Source organism: Pituophis catenifer, unplaced genomic scaffold (assembly GCF_029215685.1).
Source record: "Pituophis catenifer annectens isolate HBS135680 unplaced genomic scaffold, rPitCat1.0.hap2 SCAF_1, whole genome shotgun sequence".
Taxonomy (NCBI): Eukaryota; Metazoa; Chordata; class Lepidosauria; order Squamata; family Colubridae; genus Pituophis; species Pituophis catenifer.
In genome coordinates, this window is record NW_027256881.1 from 179,452,756 (window position 1) to 179,479,026 (window position 26,271).

A 26,271-nucleotide genomic window follows, 5' to 3' on the forward strand; every position below is an offset into this window, starting at 1 on the left:
TTTTTTTAGAAACAAAATATTCTTAGCTGCATTAAATTTCTTCATGTTGAAGAAATACTGGCAATCCTAGACTTACAACAGTTCGTTTAGTGACTGTTCAAAGTTACAATGGCACTGAAAAAAGTGACTTATCACCATTTTTCACAGTTACGACCATTGCAGCATCCCCGTGGTCACGTGAACAAAATGCTTATGCTTGGCAACTGGTTCATATTTACGACAGTTGCAGTCAGTCCTTTTGCGACCTTCTGACATGCAAAGTCAATGAGAAAGCCAGATTCATTTAACAACCATGTTCCTAACTGAACAACTGCCATGATTCACTTAACAAATGTGGTAAGAATTGTCATAAAATAGGGCAAAATTCACTTAATGAATGTCTCAATTAGTAACAGAAATTTTGGGCACAATGTGGTCATAAGTCGAGGACTAACCTATATATGTAAATGTAGAGAATTGCTTCCTAGGCTTTAACAATGTCTACTTTAAGATTATATTATGAAGCAGCGGTTTTATCACAAATTAGTGATTGGTTTAATCTAACTGAGGGGAGAATTTTGAATTTAGAAGGTTATGATTTGTTATATGGATGGCATGCCTATTTGTTATATGACAAAAAAGTGGATAAAGTATTTAAGGTTCATATATTAAGAAATGCTTTGTTAAGGGTTTGGAAAAAATATCAATATAAATTAAATTATAAGATACCTTTATGGGCAAATCCTAGACATGCAATAGAAAATATAAGTATAGAACAAAAACAGGAGGTGATTACCTATAAAGAGCTTCTTATTATGGAAAGGGGGGTAATGTGTTTGAAATCTTTAGATATACTGAGAGAAGAAGGTATAATTTATACATGGTTTCAGTATGGTCAACTTCAAGCTAGATGGAAGGAAGATCAAAAAACTGGCTTTGTGCAAAATGAGGAGAATTTGGTAAAACAAATTAGAGATCAAAAACAAATGCATATTAAAAGGTTGTATAATGCTTTATTGGAAATAGATTCTGAGACGGAATTGGTTAAAGACTGTATGATTAAATGGGCACAAAATTTTCAAGAGCCAGTAATGATGGAAACTTGGGAAAAGATTTGGATTAGAAATGTGAAATTTACACAAGCACAAAATTTAAGAGAAATTTTTTATAAAATGTTTTATAGATGGCATTTAGATCCTAAAAAATTATCATGTATGTATTCTAATGTGCAAGCTAAATGTTGGAGATGTGACTGTGATGATGCAACTTATTATCATATATGGTGGACTTGTAGAAAAATCAAAGCATTTTGGATAAAGATTTGGTGGATGATGCAGAATATTTTAAAAAAGAGACTGAAATTTACTCCACAGTTGTTTTTACTGGGTATAACTACGGACTGTACAGTCGCAGAGACTAAATTGATTTTGAACTTGATAACAGCAGCAAGATTGTTGGTAGCACAATACTGGAAGAAGGACTTTTTGCCTACTATTGATGATTGGATATTGAAAGTAACTAATTTAGCTGAAATGGCTAAAATTTCAGCATATCTGAAGGATCACACACAAGAAAGGTACATACAGGACTGGAGAAGATGGATTGATTATATACAAAATAAGTATCAGACCAAAAAATATCAAATAGCTTATGAATGATTTCTTTTATTTGTATAAGCGTTATATAAGTGATATTAGAAGTATTATGTTTAAGAAATAGGATTTTATATATGGGGGGTTAAGAAATTTTTTTATAGGGGTGTTAGTTTAATGATTGGTTATGCAATTTAGATTATTGTTAAAGATCAATAGAAATACCTTGTGTTCTGCTCTGGGAAGTCGGGGAGGGGGAGGGGGGTTGGGAGGGGGGGTTGTGGGGAAAATGTGTTTGTTTTAAAACTTTTTCAATAAAAAAAAAATGTCTACTGGTATCCGCACCCTCGTGCAGCCGGGGTCGACGCTCTTCGGACTCCCTGGCCGTCGGGCCTCCTGTACGCCTTCCCTCCGACGTCCCTCATTGCCAGGGTGATCCACAAAATTCTATCCGAGCGAGCGGAAATGATCCTTGTGGCGCCTCACTGGCCTCGGAGGCCCTGGTTTGCCGACCTCGTGTCCCTATCGGTGGCCCCATCGTGGCGCATACCCCTCGAGGACAATGCCCTCTTGCAGGGCGCTCTGACGCACCCGGACCTAGCCTGGCTCAACCTGACCGCTTGGAGGTTGAGCGGAGCACGTTGAGGGCGGTACACATTCCAGTGGACGTTATTCGAACATTACAATCCTCCCGCCGCCCTTCTGCGGACCGCATTTATTCGACCACATGGCGGACTTTTTGCGACTGGTGTAACCAGATCGGCGTAGCACCGCTCCAACCATCTATTGTACATATTCTCATGTTTTTACAGAAGGGCCTTGGCCAAGGTCTCTCTCCTAACACTCTCCGCCGGCAAATAGCCGCTTTATCTTCGGTGCTTACCTGCGGTTCCTTGTCGTCCCTGGGCATGCACCCCTTGATCCGCCGTTTTCTACGGGGTGCCAAGAACTTGTGCCCTCCTATGCTGCATCGATACCCTACCTGGGATCTTCCCCTGGTCTTGCAGTCCCTTACGGGCACTCCATACGAGCCGCTCCGGACCACCAGTCTCAGGCTTCTCACCTGCAAGGTTGCCTTCTTGGTAGCGATAACTTCGGCCCGCCGCATCTCAGAAATTGCTGCCTTATCCACACGTTCAGACCTTTGTGTATTTCACGCAGACCGAGTGGTCCTCCGTTTGGACCCTACCTTTGTGCCAAAGGTCAATTCTGTGTTTCACCGTTCACAGGAACTTGTCCTACCTGACTTCTGCCCCCGGCCTTCTCACCCACGGGAGCGGCGTTGGCACGCCCTTGATGTCAGGCGGGCATTACGAATCTACCTAAAGAGGACAGCTCCCTTCCGATGATCGGAATCGCTCTTTGTCTCCTTCTTACCTACCTCACAAGGATGTAAAGTCTCGTCGTCTACCATCGGTCGTTGGATTAGACAGACTATTGCCTCGGCCTACGATATTCGGTCTCTCCCGTGTCCTTCAAGATTGACGGCTCACTCCACCCGCAGCGCGGCTACGACGGCAGCCTGGGTGACGCAGGCCCCTTTGCTGGAAATTTGTAGGGCGGCTACGTGGACTTCGCCTGCCCCTTTCATTCGACACTACAAGCTGGATCAGTTTGCATCGGCTGAGGCCGCATTTGGACGCCGGGTCCTTCAAAGGGTTGTTGCCGGGGAAGGTGCTGCGGTCCAGCATGATCCCCCCCTAGCTACGGGACAGTGAACTTGGGTATGTCCCACACTGGCTGCTGTCTCCACTCTCAATGGAGAAGGAACGTTGGTCCTACCTGATACGTTCCTTCTCGTTGAGTGGAGACATCAGCCAGACCCTCCCTTTCTTGGGCTGGACCTTGCTTGTATTCCTGTCCTATCTGTCTTCTAGTGTTTCTTCTTATCCCACACGCTGAGTCTGTCTTCAAGTCTTCGCCAAAAGCTGGCCTGCCCGGCAACAAGGGCGGGACTAAGAATAATTGGTAGACTCAGTCCTTCAGGCTGATTGGATGAGCACTACCCACACTGGCTGCTGTCTCCACTCAACGAGAAGGAACGTATCAGGAAGGACCAATGCTCCTTCTGAAGTGGTTCACCCTATGAAGGCACTCCATCTTTATTACATTTGCAGTGGTCACTATATGAGCAGAGAAGTCATTAAGTGAATGTGGTCATCGTTAAACGAATCCATTATACTCAATAGGCATTTTTTGCTGGAAATCAGAAGTAAATTCTGAAAACCAGTAAAAATTGATTTAAAAATTGCAATCATGTGAGCTCGTTGCCAAGTGTCCCGAATGTGATCATGTGACTGCTCAGTGTGTATGTATGTGTGTGTAGCCATTGTAACTTTGAAATCAGATTGTAGGTATCTTTTGAGGGTCTGTCATACCTATAAATGGTTGTTAAATGGCTGGCCATAAGTCAAGGACTAGCTGGATTGCAGATTATAAAATGTTATTAACTATTTTATGCAAGCATCAGACAATATAGAAAGCCAGATCTATTAAGTTACAGATAGGCCATCATAAATAGCCAATGACTGCAGGTTGTTAAACTTTTTCCAAGAAATATAAAGTGTTGATTTCAGATATTTATAAAAGTAAAGATAGCTGGGAAATGGGAAGGTTCTTGAGAAGTAAGGATTTCAAAAGAGTTGTGTAAAGTTAATATGCTGAAATATTAATGAATGGCTGCAGGAAAAAATGCCACAGACTGAGGGTTAAAAGTGAGACTCATTAGTAATGCAGTGTTCTTTGCAGTAATTTGTTAAAACTCCAATTAAAGAAGCTTATGCAAATATAAGCAGGCAGAGCCTGCAGTTTTCTTTTTGCTAGTTCCTTAAAGCATTTGTTTTATAGAAATGTATAATAGGTGTAATTTAGCAAAAAATATCGACTGTTAATGAAACAAGAATTTTTAACTGGAATCAGAGTGTCATTGACTTTAGCCTTAGTGGTAGTTGGCTGTAATTATACACACTCACACACACACACAGTAGTATGGGGAAATGTTTTTACTGTAGCAGCTAAAAGACTGAATCTATCTTTATAAAAACGAAAAACAGGCCACAGTTGAAATGCTGATACTGAGTCCTTGTTGAAAGGAATTTGGCAGCTTCTCTGGAGTTTTACTGGATAAGTACTCACATTGTACAGTTCAACAATGTCTCTTATGGCAGAGAATCTAAAAACTAAGCACTAGCATAATTGCCACTTAAATCTTTATATAAAGAGTCCCTTCAGCAAGAATAAGAAAGTGTTCATTATTTCTCCCTTTCAATAATGCTAAATCTTTACACGCTTTGTTTAATAGATTTGAGACCATGTTTCTTTAATACATTCATAAATAGATATTTTTTTTATTAAAGGATTATTCCAAACTATAATTTCTTAAAACAACAGTTTATTTAAAAGTCACTTTGTGTCTTCGTATCAGTGGCATCTGATAGATAAAAAGCCATGCAGGTATAAGAGATATAGTGTAATTGTGGGTTATGTCTGTAGATATACACAGGTAGTCTTTGACTTATAACCAGGAGTGGTATTCACTTACTGTCACTACCAATTCACAAATGTGCATGCGTGTATGCGCCTGGCCTTCCACACATGTGCTTTGCTGGCACGCATACCTTCCACACATGCGCCCGGCCTTAAAAACATGCCTAAACAGGATGGCATAGAGTCAGAGTGGGCGGGCCCACCCGCGATTTCCGCTACTGGTTCAGGAGAACCGGTCCAAACCAACTGAATACTACCTCTGCTTATAACCATTCATTTAGTGACCGTTCAAAGTTACAGTCACACAGAAAAAAGTTGCTTACAACTGGTGTTCTCACTTACAACTGATGCATCTCCACAGTCATGTGATCAAAATTTGGGTAATTGGCAATCAGCATGTATTTACAATGGTTGCAATGTCCCAGGTTCATGTGGTTGCCATTTGTGATCTTGCCAGCCAGCTTCTGACAAGCAAAGCCAAAGAATTTAATGCCTGATGATCTGAGGTAGAGCTGGAAAGATGATGCTAGCTCTGGGGGAGCGGCTACAAATATAGATGAAGCTTCACTCGCTCACCCACTGCTCATCTCCAGCTGTGCGGCCCTGTTACTAACAGGCCACAGACTAGCACCAATCCATTGTCTGGGGATTGGGGACCCTTGCTTTAAGTGGCTAATCACTTCCTCGCTTACCCTATAAGCATTGCTCTGAAGGCATTCATAAGGAAGAGGGTAGATATTCTGTACACTTGCAGGATGAAAAAGCACAAAAGATACAAAGAAAAATTATATGAACATGTTACCATAGGATTACTTTTAAAAACCAAAATGACCTAAAGGAAACAAACAGCATTTTGAACTAAGTACAGAAATGCATTGGAGAGTATATAATATTATCATTATACCCCTTATTAAAACAGTCACAATCTAATTATGTAGTAGCACAAGTTTCTGAATCATCCTTAACGACAGTCCTGTATTGGGAAGTTACCAGAGTGTGGGTAATTTCGACCAGATTGTTTGTTTGCTTTAGAAATATATGTACCAGACAGACATTGCTCCCTAAAAAAGTTTTCGCCTTCAGAATCACAGTTACACAAGCCATTTGAGCTTCTGGTGACTTTTTTTTCCAAACATTTGAAGCTAAATCACAGGGATTCTTCCCCTTTCCAACCAGCTTAGCTCAGGTGGCTCTTCCTGCCACCCTTTACAACGGTTGAATAGCTTCCTGTCTCACTTTGAGGAATTCTACATTTCTGCCCTGGCCAGACTGAACCTTCATTTGCTAACTTCCATCCAGTCTGTTACTGCCTTCGGGCACCATTTTGCCATTCGTTTTGCCGGGCCTGTTGCCAAAAACAAAGAAGCTATGTATTATCTGAATACTGCTTTCTAAAACTGAACAGCTGGTCCTTGCTTACTTACCATTGGTAAGCTTTTTGCAGTTCAGCAACTGTTTGAAGTTGGGATGACACCAAACAAGTATTACTTATGACCAATACTTTAAGTTGTGGCCATTGCACCATGCCCATAGTCAGGTGGTCACAATTTGGCTGCTTGGCAACTGGCTCACACTTATGATGGTTTCCACACCCCATGATCATGCCATTGCCATCCCATTGCCATTTGCACTATCCTACCACCTTCCACAAGCAAAATCAATGGGGAAGCTGGCAGAAAAGGTTGCGGTTATCTTCAATAGGTCCTTCTGGCTTCTCTGAACTCACATGATGTACACCCTCTGTCCCATGACTCTCCATGTTCATAAGGCACTGCACCGTTTCCCCTGGCTTCCCTGCACTTGCATAGCTCCACAGCCTGCTCCATTTGTGCATGGGCTGCATTGCCTGTCACAGCACCTCCCCAACCCCCATTGTCACACACACACACAATGCCACCCTATTCTCCTTATCTGGAACTCTTGTCACTTCCCACTTAACAACCTGTTTGGCCCATTTGCTGTCGTAACCTGAAAATTATCTATACAAGATTTTGTTGAGGGGTTTAATCCAGGGGTGAAATGTAAAATTTGTTACTACCGGTTCTGTGGGCATGGCTTGGTGGGGGGGGGGGGGTAATGTGACGGTAGGCGTGGCCAACTTTTTTTTTTTATTTTAACTTTTCAAAGCATTTTTTCTGCAAATGCAAAAAAATGCTTTGAAAAGCCTCTGCCGATCAGGAACACAGCTGAGATCGCCAGAGCCTTTTCAAAGCATTTTTTTAACCACCTCTTCCGCTGAAGAGGTTGCAGAAAAAAATGCTTTAAAAGTCTCTCTGACTATCCCAGCTGAGTTGCCTGATCATTTTAAAAAATGCTTTGAAAAGTCTCAGATGATCAAAGCATTTTTTTCTGCAACCTCTTCCGGGGAAGAGGTGGTTAAAAAAATGCTTTGAAAAGGCTCTGACGATCCCAGCTGAGCCACACGATCATCAGAGGCTTTTTTTTTTTACTTTTAAAAGCATTTTTTCGGCGGAAGAAGTTGTAGAAACTTCGGCACAGGGATTTTTGCTACGGTTCTCCGAACCACCCGCCTCCATCGCTACCGGATCGAGTGATCCGGGCCGAACCGGAAGCATTTCACCTCTGGTTTAATCTAAACATTTTGCAGGGTTACAAATACATAGTATGCAGTGAGTGAGGCCTTACAAATATAACACACAGCCCTTTCCTAAATTCTGCTGCAGAGTTTTTGGGGGAAGGCCAAATAGATACTGTATGCTTGCTATCAGCTACTTAATCCAGAGAAACCCTCCCTGCTGCTGATTTTTCAGGGTGGAAGCCATTAACTACTTGCTTCCCTCATTAACTGGATTGGCAGCAAGACTTAAAGGCTAAATTTCTTTCCCAGGATGAGCAAAACTGGTTTGTTTATTTACTATTAGATCGTTCATTTAGAATCTGTCTGCGATTATGCCTATATGTGTATGTCAGAGACCTAGAAGATAATTTAAAGAAAAAAAAGAATGAATGGCTTCTGAATAACTATCAGCTTGAGGACAATGCTTTTTTTCAAGCTTCCCTGATCTGACCTTGTTACTCTAATTCATTGGATTCAGCTTCCTTGCCTGAGGACTTTTCCTTTCAGTGATTCTTGGATAAAATGGGCACTTCCTTCTGATTCTGAAAGCCCACCAAGAAAGGAAAAATCATCTTTTTTATTTGTTCCTTAGCATTGGATTTTCCTGAGATGGACAGATTAAACTAGCTTTTCATTAATCCTTTCAGTATCTGAACCTCTTCGGGTGGAATTTTCCACATTTGCTACATACATTGAGTAGCAAGGAGAGCAGAGGGCATTAAAAAGTAGGGTTTAGTTCAGTGGCACTGTGCTTGGACACAAAAGGCTGATAACAGTGTTACTTCTGATAACTCCCATTCTTCTTAACTTCTCCATAAGACTGTTAAGGTGTGTGGTATTGAATGCAAATTAGCCATTAAGAGTTATCACTCCTGTTTTGATGAGACCATCTAATATTTTGGTCAGAGCTGATGTGCCCAACTCCAGATTGGCCCCCATTTCAACTGGTCTCAGAAAACCAGTACCATTAAAAAAATCTGGATCCCATTTACTACTTTGTGCTCAACATCTTAAGAAGAACATATTTGCCACCAGCCTATTAGTAACATTTTTCCAATCCAGTAAATGTTTTTCGGGAGTTGTCACACTTCTGCCCTCAAATTTAGGGCCATACTCTTTTGAATGAGGTGGCTGGATGGAGTCACTGAAGCAGTAGGCGTGAGCTTAAATGGACTCCAGAGGATAGTAGGCCTCCAGGCCTTCCATTGTCCATGGGGTCACGATAGATTGGACACGACTTCGCAAATTGCTTGGTTCCAGTCATTGATCCATCCTTCTTACGTTGTTGTTGCTGATACTAGGTAAGGTAGGTAAAATGAGGACCCGGATTGTGTGGGCAATAAGCTGACTTTGTATAAATATACAAAAAGTATGAAGGCTATTGCTTAACGCATTGTAAGCCGCCCTGAATCTCCGGAGAAGGGCAGTATATAAATCAAAAAAAAAAAAAATACTGCTTATTCTACATTTATACTGCTGAATCAGTACGAACTTCACACAATCCAATAAATTAATATTAACAATCCAATAACTAATAACCAAAAAGAGAAGCCAGTCAAACCAATTCAAGTATCTTGTCTATATTCTGAGACCCTACAAATTTAGATAAATCTAATAGGCATTGCATCCAATTTAATTTGTCCTCAAAATGGCTTGCAAGAATAACACACTATTTTTGGGAACAATTATGTCTAGCTTCAGGATCACCTGTTCTTCTCAGATTGACCTAGATATTTCTCCCCAGGACAGTTGAATGCATCAGGGCCAAGAACTTTTTTTAAAAGTCAAGAATAAACCTTGTATTTTAGGCAAAAGTAATTGTGACTACAAGAGGTCCTCGTTTAGTGACCACAATTGGGACAGCAGTCATTAAGCAAAGCAGTTGCTAAATGAAACTGAGTGTGCTTATAACCTTACTTCAGCTTTCCTTTGCTTTACAGACCTGCAAAGGTTGTAAATGTGAGAACTAGTCATAACGTTTTCATCACTGTTGTGTCTGTGAATGGTCGCTGTATGTGTCTGTGAATGGTCGCTGTAAGCACTAAGGAAAAATTGACATTATGCTTATAGCCTGTGAGATGAATGCAACATCAGCAGAATTGCCTGTATATTTTGCTATCCACTATAACACGGGTGTCAAACTCGAGGCATCACGTGACGTTTCACAATGTTTTTCCCATTCCTGAAGCCAGGGTGGGCGTGGCCTGCATGTCACGCATCCGGCCTGCAGGCCACCAGTTTGACATCCCTGCACTACAAGATACTAATACGGTAGTCCTCGACTTATAACAGTTCATTTAGTGACTGTTTGAAGTTACAACAGCACTGAAAAAAATGATTTATGGCCATTTTTCACAGTTATGACCGTTACAGCATCCCCATGGTCACATGATCAAAATTGGGAACTGACTCATATTTATGACTGTTGTAGTGTCCCGGGTTCATGTGATTATCTTTTGTGACCTTCTGACAAAGTCGATGGGAAAACCAGATTCACTTAACAACCATGCTACTAATTTAGCAGTTGCAGTGATTCACTTAACAACTGTAGCAAGAAAAGTCATAAAATGGAGCAAAATTCACTTAACAAATGTCTCACTTAGCAACAAAAATTTTGGGCCCAATTGCGGTTGTAAGTCGAGAACTACCTGTATTAATGGTTATCACTTGCCTAAATGGTAAATGTAAGGAGAGACAATTTGAATGTAAAACTCAATATCTCTTCTTAAAAACTGGTTTGATGCTGAAACCCTAATCAGCCTATGTACTCCAATTTTTAAAAATACATTCATATAAACAGACACGGCACAAATCCAACAACTGAACAAAGGGTGCCTTTTCCTGGTGTGGCAACCACTACTTTATTCCAGGGTGTATAGATAATGTGGACTGAATGCTGGATTTAACAAACTCCATTCAGTAGGCTTCAGATACAACAGACAAATTTTCTGTCTGGAAATAGAAATAAAGGACAAGTTGGTTGCACCTGAATTAGTCAAGTTGATGCAATAAATTTAAATTAAAATGCAATAAACGTTAAATTATAAAGTTAAATTATCATTTCCATCAGGTTATGTCATTCATTTAATGATGTCATCACACAAATTATGCAAATAACTGCAATTGATGCAGTTTGGGAATAACAATCACCAAGCTGCTGAATTTAGGTTTCACTGTATTTCCTTTGTTTTTTTCTTAGACTGTGGATTGTATGGTTTTCCAACTCCTTGCACATTGTTTTTAGGCTAAGTATTGTCAGGACCATACCAGAGAGCATCTGTATTAGGATTGTTCTTGTATTGATTCATAGTTGGAAGAAATAAATAGTCATTGCTTCTTCATAATCATGATGGGCAATAAAAATGCCTGCGATGATATTAAGAGTACTTTTTACCTCCTAAAACATACTCTTAAAATTTTATTGAAAGTCTTTTCCAGGCAGTTGGTCTCAAAAGTCTGTTTATGTCAATTTAAACTTTATTTTAAATTTAGCTGTGCAAAATAACAATTCTTTGAAATGTTTGGTCCTGTGTCCATTATATGTTCTTGTACAATATTTTTACAAATTTTTATAAACAAATATGAATACAAGATTAATGATCTATATAATGTCAGATGTTTAAGAAAAGATGAACATAAGCAATCGTAATAATTTTTGTTCCACTCTTAAAATTCTGCAGTTCCAACCTTTGGACAGAAACTTGCAAATCTAGTGTAGTCCATTTTATTTGGCAAGCAGTGTTTTATTTGGCAGACGGTATTTTGGATGTCAGTATTCAGAGAGACAGCTCCTGAATTTTAAGTTGGACCAAATGTAAAGCTGTATAGACTAACTTGAAGCTTGAATTAGAAAAAGGAAAAATCCAGAAACTTGGTGACTGATTCTGTGAGAGTAATATATAACTGTAAATGCATATTTTCTATTTTAGATTGTTTACTACACTTTGAATATCTTTAAAGCGGAGGGTTATTTGTAAGAAGTTTATCATTAAGTATTCTCATTAAGCAGTTCTGTGACTTGGATGACAGGAGTGAATTGACCTCTCAGCCCCTCCTATTCTAGGCTGTTCTTTCAGTCTCTCAGAAGGCCTCTTCTGATAATTTGGGGAAGATCCTTGAAATTCTGGTAGCACAAGGCATTGTTTATCTAAATAAAGCCATCTTTGAGCAGCTGCTAAATAACCCTGCTGTTCGGTTTGTTTGTTTGTTTTATTTCAGCATGATCAATGCGCTCACTTAAACATCTACAGTACTGTTTTCCTTTTATGTGGATAGTCTAGCTACCACTATTTTCATTTTTCTAACCTACTGAACAGGTTTTAGGAAAAACTAAAAAGAAAATAAAAATAATCTAAAAATTGCAGCATCTAAATGCTGTTTTGTTTTCGTAAGTGAGCTTTTCTTTTAAAGGTTTTCCTTGTATAAATATAAAAGGTAGTCAGTATATTAATAATTTTGCACTCATATTTAACCTTCTGAGACTGAGTAATATTTGCATTCTGTAGACTGGCATCTGGTAATTTCAGTTTCATTTCCCCCAGCATGCTATGTCTTCAGATAGCAAGATTATGGGCAGAGTGTGTCTGGTTTTATTTCTGCTTAACATCTAGGCTGTAGTGTTTAATAGACAGCAGTCAGATTGAATTGAGCTGCTATTGTTTTATTTCCCAGGAGTAATGTCCCTAGAATATTTGCGCCTCAGGTCCAGAATTTAGTTTTGCCAGGCCACCAAAAAAAGGCAAAGTAAATGGAGGACTGATGAGGGGAGAAGATAAATGCCTTGTTCAGCAAAACTTGGTAACAAATGGTTTGAGTCCTAAACAGTAACTTAATTCCTTTGAATTCTCATTTCCATCTCATGTTCCATACCTCTGCCCATATTCTCACCTCAGTGCTTATATTCAAATTTACCAGAGCAGAGACAACTGCAGAAAGAGTCCACTTTAACCTTTCCCCCTCTGAGAAATTCTCATTGTGAAAAATTCTCCCTATATATGCATTGGCACTCAACTGGAGTCCAATAGAATGCTAGAGAGAGGAAATGGAGACGATTAGTTGCTTTTCCAAATTTTTGTTCAAAACATTTTGCCAGGAGTGGTAAATCTTTTATCACAAAGCAAAAGACAAAAAAGTCTGCTTTTTAAAATACAAAATATTGGATTTGCTGCAGGGATTCTTGTAAATTTTAATCTAGTCTGGCATTAGATACTGGAATTTACTATCTTTTACCTTTGTGTGTGTGTGTGTGTGTGTGTGTGTGTGTGTGTGTATACATACACACACCATTTGCTCAAAACAGATTCATCAATTCACACTTGGTTATAGGTAGTCCTGGAATTACAGCAGCTCATTTAGTGACCGTTCAAAGTTACAACAGAACTAAACAAAGTGACTTATGACCATTATTCACACTTACGACTTTTGCAGCATCTCCATGGTCACTTAATCAGAATTCAGACACTTAGAAACTGACTCATATTAATGATGGTTGCAGTGTCCTGGTGATCACCTTTTGCGACCTTCTGACAAGCAAAGTCAATGGGGAAGCCAGATTCACTTAACAGTCGTGCTATTAAGTTTAGCAACTGCAGTGATTCACTTAACAATTGTGGCACAAAAGATTGTAAAATGGGACAAAATTCACTTAACTGGCTTGCTTAGCAACAGAAATGTTGGGCTCAATTGTGGTCGTAAGTTGAGGACTACCTGTATTCTATACCCATTGGGGGGTAGGGCTGCCCTCCTGCCCATTTTGATCACTCTTCCGTAAATGCTGATACCATGAGCAGGTGTGCTTGTATGCAGTGCTCTAAAGCAAGAACAAAGGGGGCAAAGTGTCCATGGCACAAATTTGACACCACCAGCCCTTTGTACAGTTGCTCTTAACTTCTGCTGTGTGGCATTTTTTCTCCCAGTATATTAACACAATAGATAAATGAGTATGTTACTTTTAATATAGATATTAGATTTTTAACTTTATCTAAATAAAGACAATAAATTATCAGTAATAAAGTATTAATTAACATTTAGGAAATAAAGCAATGGAATAGCTGTCATTTACATGTATAATCCCTTTTCTACTCCAATCTCTCTCCTTTCCCTTCTCTTTTGTTTCCCTTTTTATTTCAACCCTGACTTGGTGGGTTGGTGAAAACAAGGGAAACAAATACCAATTCAGCATGCTTTTAGTAGCTTTCAAAGGAAGGTAACAGGATTCAAGCCTCAGTTTTCTTATAATCAATGAGACTGGAGTTTGTTTCTTTTTCCTTTACATAATATCCATGTTAGGTTGGCTGCTTGGTGAAGTTTTTAGAGGCCTGAGTAAAGTGATGGGATGAGGAGAATAGGGTCTCTGCTCTCCCCCGTCCCCCACCCTCAATTTCAAGGCAGCTGGTGGCTCTTCTTAGTATAAGATCCAATTTCGTACGATTTGGGGGGAAATAAATAAATAAACGTTTAGGCCTGCTAAAAGCTTTCATAATCTGTGACGAAAATTAAATTTATGCTTTCCCCTGGATAAATATAATTGTAAATCCTCTGACCTTTAGAGAAACAGATTATGGAAATGGGCAGATATTATTAGTTTTTGAGCAGTCAGTATTGGCAATATGCATGTCTTCTTCAGATTTTAAATCTGCCTACATGCCAAACGAAAGATTTTATTTACATATCTTTCTGTTGAAGAAATCTAGGACAGTGACATCTTCGACAAGTTATATTAAGCTGCTTTGTCATTGTTAATGTGGTTATTGCCTGCATTTTGAGTGCTTTCCATTCTTCCCTTTCATTAACCCAACATAAATTATTGAGGAAAAACTATTCATTTGGTTTTAAACATGTATTCCTTAAGACAATAATCATAAGGTCCTGACAAGATAATATATCTGTCTTCTACTTGAAACAAAGTGAAGTGCTTCCTTAAATACATATCTTGCCTGAGAATTTTTTGTTCTGCATCGGAAATACTACTGTTGACATATTTCTGTAAGGAGCAGCTCTTGTGGCTTTCTTTTTTATTAATGTATAGGGGGATGTTGTCCTTGAAAAAGCATCAATTCTTATGTATTAATGCCAGCAGATTTGGTGATTACCAAATGCCAGTTTGGTTTGGTGATTAAGACTGGTAACAGGAAGACCATGGCTTCTAGTCCTGCCTTAGGCACAAAGCCATCTGGGTCATTTTTGGCCACTCCCTTACTTTCAGACCTAGGAAGAAGGCAGTGGCAATCTACTTCTGAAAATGTTGCCAAGAAAACTGCATGAACTTGTCCAGACCGGTTGCCAGAAGTCAAGACAAATTTTAAGGCAAACAATTAAAATAATATAAAATAAAATCCAGCATATTATTATAACAGACACTTGGAATCTGTGGCTAAGAAATCTAGAACAACATTTTGGATTTGAAAGAAGCACTGATGTGTAAGGATATATTATAGACATATCTAAATGTTTTCATAAAGGCTTAATTTTATTTGGTTCTCTGTATTATCTGTTTGTATTGATTTATTTTATCTGTACCACACTTCGTTTTTCTTTTTAATTCTATAATTAAAATAATTTTTAAAAGGAGTTGGCAAAAATATGTCGGCTATTCTGTCAAATTGGGCATTTGGTTTTGTTAGAAAATAACCAGTTAGGTTGTTTTCAATACATCCAAAAATGATATGGTGTAATAATCAGACACATTCCATGCCTACTTTGTCTTAGAAAAACTACATAATTATGGATATTATATATTCATAGTTGTCCAGATCTAACATATGATTAATGTTTGCTTGCAAATTTATATTTTATGTTTTTATGAATAACATGAACACCTTAAAACAATTTTGAATCTTTACAATTCAGCATGTTTACATGCTGGATTTTAAGGCAAAGCTCATGACAACAGTGTATAACAATGAGATGAAATATATGTAAAAGAAGATGTTAAATCATTAAGATGTTAAAGAAGATGTTAAATTAGAAAACTTCTGACAAATCACAGAGAAAGAATCCATGTTATTGCATATAATTAAAAAACAGCAGACTAACATTGGTGAGTATTTGGTGTATATTTGAAATTCTCTCCTATAGGGTCAGTTCATAGTAACATAGAAAGGGAGTTCTACAGCTATAGAGCAACACTGGGAAAATTATTTCTACTATCCAGAAATGTTGACATTCAGAATACAAAATTGCTATCTACTGCTCCCAGTTTGGTCTAGTGCAGACCCACCTGGACATTTTACAGCTGGCGGGCCATGTTCCACCAGTCTGACAATGGCAGTGGGTGGCAGTAGGACAGGAGAGCATTATCAATGATGGGAGGTGTGGGGGTGTCATTTAAACACTGAATGCTGTTACAACACAGTTGCATTAGTATTAGCCCTTCAGAATTTTTCAAAATATGCTTATAAAGGTATTTTCTAAGCAAAAAGAATAATGTAAAAAAAATCTTACTGTTTTAATGACAAAATATTTCTAAGCTTAAAATCTCCATTATTTAGATTTATTAAGACCAGCATCAGATGTTCCAGTGCCATGTTGGAAAATACAATACATTTTTTTTGCCAATGTCTTCCTCTTTCTTCCAAACTAAAATGACATAAAAGTTTTCAAGCTTATATTATATCAAGATTATTTGCTTGACAGTGAGTAGCAATGTTCCGCTGATAGTTTAGATTCCAGTTTCACATTCTCTTTAATACTAAACACATGCAGTAAGAAATATTTCTCTGAATGGGGAAAAAAATCCAAGCTAGTTTAATCTTTAAAAAGCAATAGGTATTTATTTAAATATCTATAGAAATCAAAACTAGTTTACCTTTTACATGAGGTTTTAAAAGTTGATGGTAAGTGAACTCTGTACCCGAACATTGTTCTAACTCATTTTGTATAGTGTAGGAAAGTAGGATTACTCACTAAGTTCCTGTTTCATGAATATTGACTTTAGTTAAGCAGATAAATTAGCCAGGACAGTCAGAGAATAACAAGGAAACAATAAAGCACAAGGGCATTTTGCTAGATGAGGAGGCTACTTTTTAATAAAATAGCAGTTTATATGGGTAAAAAAAAAAGATATTTAGCATTAACGAGAATAAATTGCAAACCTTTGTGTTAATTGTTGCATGCATCTGAAAAGTTGTATTGGAGAGAACATCACTACAGGAAAGTAGGAATTGGTTCTGGTGTCCCAACCATCACAAAAGAAGATTTGGACTAACATAGCGATTCACCTAAAAACTATCTTAGAGGAAGTGGATTATCCAGATCCCTTACAATCTGGTTTCTGAGCTGGGTATGGGATTGAGTCACCATTGATTGCTGTAGTTGGATAACCTTTGTTGGGAAATGGACGGGAACGTGCACTCTTCTTGGTCCTTTTTGACCTTTCAGGAAAGATATTCTGCACCATTGGAATTTGGAAAGTTTTTAGTCCCTTAAAGATGAAACATGCTTTAAGCATTCAGAGAAGAAAAAGAGATTATGGAAGAATGGGAAACAGAATGGTAGTTCCCTAAAGAGTAGAGAGCATGCAACTATGCCAGATAGGATTACAAAGAAAAGAGCAATGATAGTTTTGGCTTGCTGCTATGACAAAACTGAAATATATGCCAGCTAGACCTATTGGCTCATTGAATGGGCAGTTTGTCAGGAGCAAAGACCAGGGATGGATAGAACAACTACTAAGATATTATAACTCAGTGAAATTTCACTCTCGATGGACCGACCCAAATTGGATCCTGCAACATTTTCCTGGGACACGTATCCTGGGACCTTCATATTTCAACTTCACTATTATCCACTCTTGCTAACATTGGTGGGAACAAATGATATGGGAGATAACAACTAAAGCTTTTACATTTCTAAAAATCATTTTCTCTTTTAGATGGAGCAGCTCTCAGATGAAGAACTTGATCATGGTGCAGAAGAAGATAGTGATAAAGAAGATCAGGATCTGGATAAGATGTTTGGGGCTTGGCTTGGAGAGTTGGATAAACTCACACAGGTTAAAGATTGTTTATAATTCTATGAGCTGCAAACAGTAAAAGAGATCACTCTTTCTTGCTATAACAGCTTTCTATAACTTGCATCCTCAGAGTGTGTGTATAGTAAAAATTTCCTTAGTTTCAGCCAATGTGACTGCTGTAATCCACTAGCCAATTCATTGATAGCCAATGCTCTTGATAATATAGGTTATATCAGCAAGAGAGATTATAATTTACAAGCAGTATTTTTACACAGAATATTTAATTGCTCTTATGTTGTTCTTCCTATCATTGGAAGCAGCTCACCAGGCTAAAAAAAACCCCTAGCCCTTTGGAATGCTTAATATTATGTCAGTGTTTGGATTTCTGGCTTATTATATAATTTCTGAGTCTCCAATAATCCCCTATCACTAGTCAACAAGGCAGAAGACGGCCAGAAGAGGAGGTGGACAACAAATTCCCTATTTCCCTTTTTCCCAATGAATACACTTCCAACCATTAGGGTAGTGTCTGGCCTAGCCATTTAACCCACTTTTCACTCCCTCCTCTTCCTCTTACCCTGTCTGTGGACCCCCGCCTTGGCTCCAGTGCTCATTTCAGTGCTAAGGGTTACCACCAACTTTGCTTGACCAAGACAGTCCCTGATCAGTGGTGGGTTTCAACCAGTGTTACAACCGGTTCCCTCTGCGCAAGTGCATTGCATTTCAGAACAGCTGAGGCACGGCAATCCGTTCTGCAGCGCCTATCAGCTGGGCTAAAAACGAACAAATGTAGGTAGGTATAGCACAGGGGTGGGCAGGAGGGCCCAGTTGATGGTCGGAGCAAACCAGTTCGCTCTCAGCTCACCATCGCTGCTACTGGCTCGCCCGAACTGGGGCGAACGGGTAGAAACCCACCACTGTCCCTGATACTAAATCAGTAGTAACTATGGCCCTATATCATAGATAACTGAATACATTTTTCCTTGCCTATATGAAGGTCCATAAAAATATTTTATTTTGACATAGATTAATTATTGGTAGCCATTAAACATTTTGTACGCACAATTTTTTCTAAGAAAAAATACCTGTTGAGGTGTAAGTATTTATGTTCATTTATATATGATATGGTTCTTGATTATTTTTCTCAAATTTATTTATTTAGAGTTTGGATACAGACAAACCTATGGAACCAGTTAAAAGATCCCCTCTTCGCCAGGATGCTAATATTGCCAACTTCTCTTATCGCTTTTCCATGTACAACCTGAATGGTAAGATTGATAAATTATTTCAACTGGGGGGGAAAATAAAGTTATATATTTGAGTACAAAACAAATAAAAAATCCTATTGAAATCTTATTATTTTGTCTATAAGTATACAGTACATATTATTTTTCTAAATAAAGTTCTCCTGGAGCAGAAATAATTTAAACACATCAGATAAATTAGTAGTTTGACTTACACATAATGCTAAACCAATGGGATTGATTTGGTTTTGGCCCAGCATGATACATATGAATGCAGCCCATAAAGAAATTTATTGTTTATTCTTGTCAGTAAAATATTCTCCATAAGTATTGTTTATTAGCATGTGAATTTTGACTTGTTCTAAATATGGCTTGATTTATATTTTAATCCAGAATATTTAATTAATTTGTTCTCTGCCCATTTTCTCTGGGAAGTGGAAGATATGGAGAAAACAAATTAGGACATGAGGAATTCATTATTTCTTCGCTCATCTACAAAAATAGCATTAACTTGTTTATCAGACCATGGTTAAAATATTTTTTTTTTCTTAACAGTATGTGCAAAAACAGCCCATGCAGTAAAAAGAGAAAGCCTGACAATAATTTCCATAAATTGATCAATAACATTGTTAAGGCAGTCACATTTCTTCCCAAACTGCTGCTATTTCTGCCTGCATGTGAATGCACAGCTACTTCATCTTTTTTTCCCCAGCAAAACAAAGTGGCTGTGCATACAGATGCCTGCAGAGACACTTGTGAACAAGTTCTGAACCTGATCCATGAATCTAGAAGAAGAGATAATTGTTTTAATTTGAGTGGGGGAAATCCAAAGAACCTCTTTTTGATGGCTTTGCATGGTCCAACTAATCAAGTAAATCTAACATTAAACTAAAATATCTTTGATATAGTGGAACCTGATAATTGGAATTGGAATATTGTTTATGTTCTTGTCATTCACTGCAGAAGCCTTGAACCAAGGTGAGACTGTAGATCTTGATGCTCTTATGGCAGATCTTTGTTCCATAGAGCAGGAGCTCAGTAGCATTGGGTCACAGTCTGCCAACAGTGCATCAATGAAATGTTTTCCCATAGAAGGGAAAATGACCCAGAAACCATCAAGTGGTAGCCGACTTCCTTCCAAGCACGGTAGCATGAAAGGATTATCTTCATCTAGTCAAGTAACAAAGCCTTCACATGCTGTCTTCTCTTTGGATGACATTACTGCACAGTTAGAGAAAGCGTCTCTGAGTATGGATGAAGCAGCTCAGCAATCTATAATTGAAGATAGCAAACCTGTAGTTGCTATTCAACATAGGAGGACTGCATCAGCTGGTACTGTGAGTGATGCTGAAGTCCGATCTATCAGTAATTCCTCCCGATCTAGTATCACATCTGCAGCATCCAGTATGGACTCCCTGGACATTGACAAGATGACAAGACCTCAAGAGTTGGAGTTGACTTCCCACGGGCAGCCCATCAGTGAGGTAAACTATGGTTGATTGTTCATAGCAATTAAGCTTCAAAATATAATTCATTGGTTCATTCTGGGCCCTTTATAAAATAAAGAGACAGCTTTTAACTATTTTCCTGTTTTCCTCTTATCGGTTGCTGCATAGGAGTGTTCTGGAGAGGACATCCATAACAAATTTCATTAATGATTATGATAATAAGTGCTTAGATACAAGAGCAAAGTGATATTTAATCTTAAACAATAACTTTTTAATAACACTGCTTGTTTGTTTGCACAGCTAAGGATTTAAATATGGGCTTCCCCAAGATATACAGTATAAGCATCCATTTTCATGTTATGGATGCTCTGTGGTATTATCTGAAACAAAAAAAAACAAACCACAATTTGTTATTAACTAATGCAATCTACATTGCACAGTGTTCTGATGTTGGCTAAGTTGTTCTTATGGCACAGACCTTTCCATTGACCAAAACTGCAAAGAAAAAGACCAGATGGATATTAGTCTAGTTGACTTCATAACTTTGTATGAATTCTTTTGAAAATTGAGTTGATTTAAATCACAATTTAAATCATGATTTAAATCACTAGTAAAAAGGCTTGATTTAAATCAACTTGATTTAAATCATAATTTTTAAAGAGCAACTGTCATCTCTGCTACTCCTTTGACCTACTGTTGACTCACCGATAGTCCCAGTGTTGCAGAATATACAGCCTCATGCTACATAACTAAGCTCCATTTCATGCTAAATAAACTAAATTATTTATGTATCTTAAATAGAAAACTATCTTACGATAGATTTTTACCCCAAAAGTTTCTTATTAAAATAAATTCAATAAAAATCAAAAAAATCCGATTTAAATAAAAAAAATCTGATTTTTTTTTTATTTTTTTAAAAAAAACCATTGATTTTTATCCACCCTGGAAGCCATGTTGGGGAGGTGACAGATAGGTAAACTGGATTGTGACTGCAAAGAGGAAAACTGAGGTATGGAAAGAAATAGAACAAGTAATGGAGAAAGAGATATTGTCTGAGGTAAAGGAGATAAAAAATGTGGAAGCCTTAATAAGAGACAAGTAAAAAGAGCCTGGAATTTGAAAATGAATAGGTTCTATAAAAAGTGATTGCAGGCCTAATCCTAATCACTGCACTGTGAGCTGAACCCACAGACATGACTTTTTCCAGTTTACATGATGAATGAGTTGGATAATGCATGTTTTATTGTTTGTACGGATGTTTTATTTTGTTTTAATTTTTCTTAGTAAGCTACTGTGAATTTGAATTTGAATAATGACATATAGATGTAATAAATGAATGTGCAATCCTCCATCCCCCACTTTCTCCATTTCCTGTTCCACATTTTGGGGGAATCTGAAAAAATATTGTGGTGGGGAATCAAAGAAACTTCAATTAACCAACAGCCCTAATTCATTATTCTCCCCTCTATCTTTATGTGCTATCAATACTCCATAGCGCTCAGTGATTACACTGTGATTTAGATTCATCTGATCTCATTTGTTAGGAAGATAAAGTCATTCCAGATCCTTGTTTATTTTGTAATGTGTACAAAATCTATCATTTCTAAATTACTAAATTTCCTTTGTCCCAAAATCTAGGCTAGAATTGGCTAGGCTAGAAGGTGTGAGAATTGTAAGATTTATATGTTCATTTATTTTTTTTAAAAAATGAATCTCCATTTGCAGTAATTTTGTTTGTTTAGAAATAAAGGAGAAAATTTTCCTTATATGCAATTCATATTTGTATTAATGTTAAGAATATGTTTATTAATATTATTTTGGCCTACAGCATTGTGAGCAACATAAATGTCAGAATGACAAATGAAACTCAGGAAGAAGGAAAGGATTAAGAATATTCTGAGTGGCAATCCATTTACACTGATGAACATTGCCTACTGTGTTTTAAGCCTGTGATTTTACTCCTACATTACTATTTAATGTTGTTAGTTCCTGATCAGAATTTGCTCTTTTACTTTAAAATATGGTAATGAGGGATTCATAGTTTCTTTTTCTTTCTTTTCTATGTTATTAAACATAGTCCTAAATAATAATATGAGAGGGTCAGAAATGTAATGTATATTTTCCATTATGTTAGTTGTTTTTGAATTGTAAAGGATCTGGGAACAAGGCAGTATTATCAGTAAAACAAAATAAATAATTAAGGAGGAAAGGAAAATCAGTAGGAATGCAGCCTAGCAATGAGAAGCATTCTTTCCTCAATATGTAGTAGCCAAGCGGTAGTAGTAGAAATCAGAATTTGTCAAATGAACAAGTAGGGAGAGATATGTAAAGAAGGGAGATGCTGGAGGATTAAGTGTAGTTACCCAAGCAGTTGGCTGAAGAAGACAAGGATGCAGCCATACTTAGTGCACCTCTGCTTGTGTGGTTTAAATAGGTTGTGTCTGCTAGATAGGCAAATGGCAGCTAAATATGGTAGCAGATCAAAGACTATTAGATAAGTTGGTGTACAGGAGAGAAACGATTGTTATAGCAATACAGTCTGACCCAAATTCTATAAAAATGTTTGAAGAGTTTCTGAGAACTACACTATGTCCTTTGAAGGTCTATGTATATCCCTAGTTTGTAAGCGTTAAGAGTGGCATTGGGGGAGAGGGAAAATGGCAAAAATATCAGGCCATCACAATACAAAAGCTCTACCCCATTCATCTGTGTATCATGACATCACACATAATTAAAGGGTCTCCCCCTGCCTTTTGAAGTTTGAAAATATTAAAAGATTAAAACGATACAGATTAAAATATTATTTAAAACTCTACTAAAACTGAAACTCAGAGAGTGAAGAGATATACAGGAGAACAATGAGGTCTTCTTACCCCATCAGCCACCTCCACTAGTGAGCTGTATCTGTACAGTTGGCAAAAGAAAGAAAATGATAAATTCAATTTACAATTATAGAATGAAACAAAATAGTCTTAACATTGGACATATTAAAGGATATTCTGAATGATGGACTCAAACGTTAATAGTGTCAAAAGAGATATTTTCTCTTTGGGGAGACTATCTAAAAGATGTTATGGAAGAGGACCAAGTTCTGTGTGACAAGAAACGTAGTTGAAAGTGAATTCACAAATGAATGGCAAGAATGACATCAGGTTCGCCTGATCCACCAGTTGCGTCCCTTTCTGGACCGGGACGCCTTGCACACAGTCACTCACGCCCTCATCACCTCCCGTCTGGACTATTGTAATGCTCTCTACATGGGGCTCCCCTTGAAGAGCACCTGGAGGCTCCAGCTGGTCCAGAATGCGGCCGCGCAGGTGATTATGGGGGCGACTCGATGCTCCCATGTAACACTATTTTGCGTGAGCTGCACTGGCTCCCGGTGGTCTTCCGGGTGCGATTCAAGGTGTTGGTCGCCACCTTTAAAGTGCTCCATGGCATAGGACCTGGGTACTTACAAAACAGCCTTCTGCCTCCGATAGCCTCCCATCGACTAGTATGCTCCCACAGAGAGGATCTCCCCAGGGTGCCGTCGGTTAGACAGTGTCGCTGGCGACCCCCAGGGGGAGAGCCTTCTCTGTGGGGCACCTGCCCTCTGGAACGAGCGGCCCCCGGAGATTCGTCGGATTCCCGACCTTCGTACCTTTCGCCGTGCTCTTAAAACACTATTATTCCATCAAGCAGGGCTGGCCTAAAATATTATTTTAATGGGTTATTTTATTTTAGATTGTTGGTCAAACTATTTAATAATTTTAAATTGTTTTTAACTTTTATATTGTTGGTTTTTTTATCTTGGCTGTACACCGCCCTGAGTCCTTTGGGAGAAGGGCGGTATAAAAATTTAATAAATAATAAATAAAATAAAAATAATAAAGGAAACCAGCTGATGTCTTAATAATTAAAAGGGATATACAAACAATAAACCAAGAGAGTGACCTGGATAATTGTTTTATATTGGATTTACAAGGGGGTTGCTAAATTTTTGAAAAATCTCAGGAGAATGGATAAAGAAAAAATTAAAAGAATTCAAGTTGTGTTACATTTTATTAATGGACCAAAGATTAAGATTGTTAGAAGTAAGAGGAAGTAAAGCTGATTTATTTCATCAAAGCTAAAATCAGTATGTTGTTATCTCTGGTAACCATAATGGACTTTTGCTGACATCGGATCTGAAATTACAGTGTTTGTTTGTTTGTGGATTTATTTTTGAAATCAGATTCAATTTTCATTTTTATTAGAAATACAAATTAAAGCTTTAGTTAAGCATAAGATAAAAAACATACTAGCAATGGGAAACATTTAAGGAATGCATATAAATAATAGGGGTGAACCCACACCAAAAGATGTCATGAAGACATCTAATCAGCAGAAACATCTGCATATGCAATGAACAGGATTTCTAAGTTTTAACAAAAAGCGAAGAAAGGTCTCTCTTTTGACTCCTGTAAAATATTTTAGCTGGAGGCCTGACACAAATTTACATGTACTTTTCAATACATCTTTCCAAAATCATATTATTTGCCTATTTTTTCTAAATGCCTTATTGCTTAATATCTATAATTTAGAGCTCATAAAAATTAAGGTAATTTTAAAAACCTTGAGACTCTTTTACTTGCTACCACCAAAAAAACAGCAAGTGACATCTTGTACAGGGTAGTCCTTGGTAATCCTCAATTGGGACTTGAATTTCCTATGCTAAGGAAGTTGGTTGTTAATGATTTAACATTTTACAACCTTTTTTGCCACAATTGTTAAGCAAATCACTGCAGTTGTTAAGTGAATCACAAGGTCATTAAATGAATCCAGCTTCCCCTTTGCCTTTGCTTATTGGAAGTTAGCTGGCAAAGTTATAAATGGTGATCATATGACTCTGGGGTGCTGCAGCCATCGTAAATGTATGCTGCGACAGTTGTAAATGCAAGAACTGGTTGTAAGTCACATTTTTCAGTTTCATTGTAACTTTGAACAGTCATTAAAAGAATGGTTGTAAGTTGACTACCTGTATGTATGTGTGTTTGTATGTCAGTGGTGTAAATATAAGATATATAATAAAGTGTAAAGTGTAAAATATATAACATAAAAAGGTAGTAAAGTAGCAGAATAAAATAAAGGAAAATAAAATTCAAGCAAATGGAATAATTTACTTTACCTACAAGTAAGGTGAATAGAAGAAATACCTGGTAATTCCTGTAGATCACGGGTGTAAAACTCGCCGTGTTACATCGCAATCACTTGATGTTTCACAACGTTTTCCCCATTTGCGGAGCCTGGGCGGGCATGGCCTGCACGTGACACATCAAGCTTGCGGGCCACCAGTTTGACACCCCTCTTCTAGAAGCAGTGGTGGGTTCCTCCCGGTTCAACCGGTTCTGCCAAACTGGTAGCAGTGACGATATAACATCACCAAACCGGTTATTGCCACCCCCAATCTATTGCTGCCTCCTGAGTCCCAGCTGATGGCTAGAGGGAAAAAAACTGTTTAAACTCTTGCCGCGGGACTTCAAAGGGCCACCCTACAGCTGATCAGTGTTAAAAGAAAATAAATGAGTAGACCAGTGCCTGCAAAAATAAATGGGTAGACCCGTGCCTGCAAAAATACATGAGTAGATCAGTGCCTGCAAAAATAAATGGGTAGTCCGGTATAGCTCTGCAAGCAGTTAAAAACCTGGTAGACCAGTACCTCTGCTAAATCCTAAATAATTGTCACATGACCATCAAGCCACGCCCACAAAATAAGTCACGCCCACAGAACCATAGTAAAAAAATTTAGAACCCACCCCTGTCTAGATGGATAGATGAGAGTCCTTGAAAAGGGAACGTCAAAGATGGAGATGGCTCAGAAATGCTATTGAGCCATTTTTACAGGGGCCTATGCGCTGTCATGCAGAGATATCCTTATAGTATCCAAGGAGGATTGGTAAGCACATTGCCTTTGGCTTGGCTAAGGTAAATGCCCTATGAAATTTCTGTACCAGGGTGGATAAAAATCAAT

At 38.0% G+C, this 26,271-nt stretch overlaps 1 protein-coding gene across 1 annotated transcript in view; it reads left to right on the forward strand.

Moving 5' to 3' along the window:
• The window catches only part of RAPH1 (Ras association (RalGDS/AF-6) and pleckstrin homology domains 1), a 73,500-nt gene that overhangs the window by 18,575 nt on the left and 28,654 nt on the right, over positions 1-26,271 (forward strand). The window contains exons 2-4 of the mRNA XM_070956804.1: positions 17,507-17,626; positions 18,750-18,855; positions 19,795-20,315. Of these exons, the coding sequence (XP_070812905.1) occupies positions 17,507-17,626; positions 18,750-18,855; positions 19,795-20,315 (747 nt within the window). The remainder of the gene's footprint in view (positions 1-17,506; positions 17,627-18,749; positions 18,856-19,794; positions 20,316-26,271) is intronic.